This window comes from Pelobates fuscus, chromosome 8, assembly GCF_036172605.1.
Source record: "Pelobates fuscus isolate aPelFus1 chromosome 8, aPelFus1.pri, whole genome shotgun sequence".
NCBI classification, from domain to species: domain Eukaryota; kingdom Metazoa; phylum Chordata; class Amphibia; order Anura; family Pelobatidae; genus Pelobates; species Pelobates fuscus.
The window spans coordinates 54,365,068-54,369,597 of NC_086324.1; the positions used below are offsets into that span (position 1 = coordinate 54,365,068).

General features: G+C 46.5%; 1 protein-coding gene across 3 annotated transcripts in view; it reads right to left on the reverse strand.

Moving 5' to 3' along the window:
- Positions 1–1,285, reverse strand: part of FAM117B (family with sequence similarity 117 member B) — a 42,708-nt gene extending 41,423 nt beyond the window's left edge. The window contains exon 1 of one of the 3 annotated variants that reach the window (XM_063429835.1): positions 558–1,285. In XM_063429835.1, coding sequence (XP_063285905.1) covers positions 558–1,104 — 547 coding nt within the window. In that variant the 5' untranslated portion in view covers positions 1,105–1,285. The remainder of the gene's footprint in view (positions 1–557) is intronic. The other 2 variants (XM_063429834.1, XM_063429836.1) reach the window with 2 other exon arrangements.
- Between the last annotated feature and the right edge of the window lie 3,245 nt (positions 1,286–4,530).

Consider the following 4,530-nt stretch of genomic DNA (forward strand, 5'->3'; position numbering starts at 1 on the left):
ACTAGGTTAGATTGCACTAATCCAGGGATAGGCACTACAGATGTTTTGGACTACACTTCCCATGATGCTTTGCCAGCATTATGGCTATAAGAGCATTGTGGGAGATGTAGTCCACAGCATCTGGAGTGACGAAGGTTGCCTACCCCTGCACTAATCTATCATCTATATTGACAACCTATGACCAGCACTTGCTGATATATAGTACTAGACTTCTCGCTCCGGTCTACCTAGCGGTCCCAGGTAAGCCAGCGCCGGTCTAGATAGCGGTCTCAGGCTAGCCAGCGCCGGTCTAGATAGCGGTCCCCGGTTAGCCAGCGCCGGTCTACCTAGCGGTCCCCGGTTAGCCAGCGCCGGTCTACCTAGCGGTCCCCGGTTAGCCACTCTCTATATAGCTGGCATTGTTTAGCCAGCAGCAATTTATATCGATACCCAGTTACCATCACTATTGATCTATATATTGCACTGTTTGGCTAGCAGCAGTCTATACAGAGGGGATAATGCCTGGACTAGCTGGTTTGCCATGGAGTAACCATTACTGATAACCAGCCCACTGAGAGCTGCATAGTTACCTTTGGGGGAGCTGGGGCTTTTCCTCTCCGGGGAGCCCCTCTGCTGCCAGCCAGTCCTTCCCACAGTAGTCAGAGCCACAGGGGACGGGGAGGAGGAGGAGGATGGAGCCCCGGGGATGGAGGGCTCGGCTCCCGGGGATGTGGAGGTGGGGGAGCCCTGCTGCTGGCTGTGGTGGTGGTGATGGTGGTGGTGATGGTGCGAGTGGTGGTGGTGATGGTGGTGGTGGTGATGGTGACCCCGGGTGGGTGACGCCCCGGTCTGGGTGGACACGGTGGGGCTCCCCCGGGAGCTGCTCAGGGCCGGGGGGGATTCGTTGCTGCCCCTGGTGGGGCTGGTGCTGCGGGACGAGGTGCGCTGGGAGGCCCCGTTGTTGTTATTGTTGCCGCTCCTCGTGGGGCTGCCGTGCGGCTTGAGCTGGAAGGGCACGGTGGCCCTCATGGGCTGCAGGCGGCTCCCGGGGGCCCCGGCCGCCCCATTCACCGGGTTTAACGGCGGCGGGGGGGACCCGCTCCTCCTCACCCTCTGCTGAGACATCTTCCCTTCCCCCGGCTATCACACAGTCTCTGACAGGGCGCACACCGCGAGCTGGGAGCTCGGTACCGGAACCTCATGGGAGGGGGGAGAACCGAGCTGGGGAGCGCGTGCACACCGTGTCCACTGCCGAATACTGCACCTGTGGGCGCGCGCGGCAGCTGTAACTAGAAAACCCACAGCACAAACACCCTGCGCTGCCAGCGGCCCCGCCCCCTGCCACTCTCCGGCCCCGCTCATTGGACAAAACCCTTCCTACCAATCGCCTCACTGCTTTACACAAGGCAACGGGAGCTGATTGGTCGAACGGCGTCTCCTAGACGTTCGGCAGCCAATGGGGGCTCCGGCTTCACCTTTTTTTTTTTTTATTCTATCCCCTCTAGGGAGCCAGCGAGGGGGCAAGGGGGGATAGAGACAGTGAGTGGGCGGGATAGAGCGCCGCTATCCAGTCACCTGCCAGAGGTTGCTGCTGGACGGCCAGGGGGCTGGATCAGTTGGCAGCGACTCTATCGTCACGGCTGTAGTAACAAGAGAAAGCCTGGGGCATCAGTCTGCAGAGAGGGAGGAGGGGCCAAGCATTACCACATCTGTGTGGATGGGTGTATAGAGCCTAGTACACATCAACATGGAGGGATTCCATAATAAAATACCCTTACACCAGCCAGAAAATAAATATATTTATAGATCTCATTATTGTTATATAGACAGCTATAGTCTGAAAGTAAAAACACAACATTAAATTTACATTATTTCACCCCAAAATTACCCACATCTACAAGCTATAATATATTTATTATTATTATTAGGGGTATTTATATAGCGCCAACTTATTCCGCAGCGCTTTACAATATTATAAATGTGGGAAATTTATTAATAGAGACAATTACGAAAATATCACAGGAACAATAGATTGACAAGGACACGGCTCAAACGAGCTTACAGTCTCTAGAATATATAATCATTTAAAGTAAAATGTGTTAATTTCTATCTTTTTTTTAATGAAGATAAAAATATATATAAAATGGAGTTTGGGAAAAAGACGAGTTCATGGAATGCGATCTGTAACACCTTTCTATGTCTGAAATAAATTCAGTGTAAAGAGGAGAAATAGCTGTTTCACGCTTCAAAAGGTGACATTAACCCCTATCTGTCATGACTCCATAATTGTAAATCTGAATTCAATCAATGTCAGCATGACGGCAATATATACTTTCCTAATGGGATCCTGCCCTGCTTTATTAGTGTTCACAGGCTGTATGGATAATGCACCTTCAATGCTTAATATACACTGGACATTACATCATTGTTTATATAGGTATAGAGACTCCCTCTCACCGTAGCAGATTTATAAAGAAAATAGAAAAATGACCCCAACTGATATATATATCCTTGTCTTTGTTAGGAGTGTCTGGTGCATTAGATAAGCTCTGTTTTCTTTCTTAAGTATTGTGAGATACAGCACCAATTGGGGGTGGGGGATGCATATGTGTGTACTGCAGCGAAATCTTGGAGGAGAAAGGGGCAAGCTTTATGGATGTATTTACATTGATCTAGGTTTGGTTCAGGAACTGTTGGGGATATCTGGTTTTGGAACTCTTACGCTTAAAACTGATAATAATAACAATTATAAAAAAAATATACGTATAGCAATTTTCTCCTAATTGCACTGAAAGAATTTAACATTTTGATATTACAATATAGAATCTATTTTTAAGAAGTGCACTGGTGGGTGTTAATTAAGAAAATGATAGGTTCTTTTTTAGTCTCTTATGTTGCCACGGAAAGCGTTTGTACCGATGGGTACTGATTTATTTTCTACTCTTTCTCGACATCTGGAGTTCATTCCACTTACCAGTGCTAAATCAGTGCTACATAGAAATCAAGGTGGTAATTATGAAAATGTATCTCCTTACATGCCACCAGTATTTCATTGCATTACATGTCCTTGTGTTGTTTTGAAACACATGCTTTTTATCCACTTGCTATGTGACAAATGTTTCTGGACACTACTTTCTGGTTTTATTATGTATTATTCTGATACCGGAGAAACTGACGGAAGCCAAGCACAGAGAGATGGACACAGGTTTCTTCAGGAAGGAAGAGATTCTTTATTGGATCACCGATCGGGACTCAGAGGGACTAGCGTCACCAAAATACAGCAAAGTCTGAGTACTGAATACATAGAGTACATTCCTTATATAGCACTGTAGCTCCTCCCACAATTAACTACACCCACACATACCCTTAACCTATTTAATAAATAGAGTCTAAACTCATCCATCCGGTCTAACCACGTGGCTCATCTGATACAAAGGAGAGGGACGCGTAATTCCAGTTCTTACATTCCTGCACCTGGTCAGTACAGTGATAACAGTATCTTAGCTACGTGTAATTAACTAACTGATACTACAAACACATATACATACATATGCCTTGTGGCAATCTTAGCCTGCTAAACTTGTATTTTACTGGAATTACATCACATTCCCCCCTTTGATGCCTCTGATATTTCACAATTACTTGAGGCATCACTTAACCTTGGTTTGCATATACCTCAGGTTACCATGAACCAGACCAGACTTATCTTATGATGTGAATCTTTTAACACTCATCTTCCTGCATTGGTTCTCCTTGATCTAGAGCCTTATACTTATATATCGCCATTATCTGTGCAGCAGCCTTCCTCTCTGCTATACTTCCTATCAGGCTTTGCACAGACCTAACTACTAAGGGTATAAGACACGGTAGGAGTAGACACAACAGTAAAATCAGTAGGACTCCACCTACCACTGCCTTAAGCCCTCCAAACCACTCATACCAGCTACCAAACCAACTACTTGGATTGTACCCTTTCCATACCTGAGTAGGCACATGCACTAGTTTAACCATATGGCTAGTAAGCTCAGCTATTGCTTGCCCTTCGTCATCTATTTGAAGACAGCAATTGCTCAGGTTAAACTTCCCACATACACCTCCCTCTACTGCCAAAAGGTAATCCAAGGCTAATCTATTTTGGTACACTGCTGTCCTCATCCTGGTATTATGCTTCGCTAGAAGATTGAGTGCTTGTGAGGTCTCATTAGTAATAATCTCAACCACCGCCTGTAATCTTATAATACGGTTGAGCATATAAATTGGGGTTCTATAACCAAAGGTACCATCTTCTGCCCACGTGGCTGGCCCATAATAATCTATGATACGCTGGGGAGGCCATTCATTATCTTCCCAGGTGCCTATCTCTAAGGGTCCCCTTTTCTTCCTATGATTCACATCATACACTTTAACACCTAAAGTCTCACCTGTTTCAATCGGTAACAAGAAGAAGGATGGTTTGAGCATACCCAACACACATGCCCCTTCCCAGTCCTGTGGCAACTCCGAATAGGCTTTCTTACCACAGATCCAGTACAAATTTGCTGGGGCTCTCCA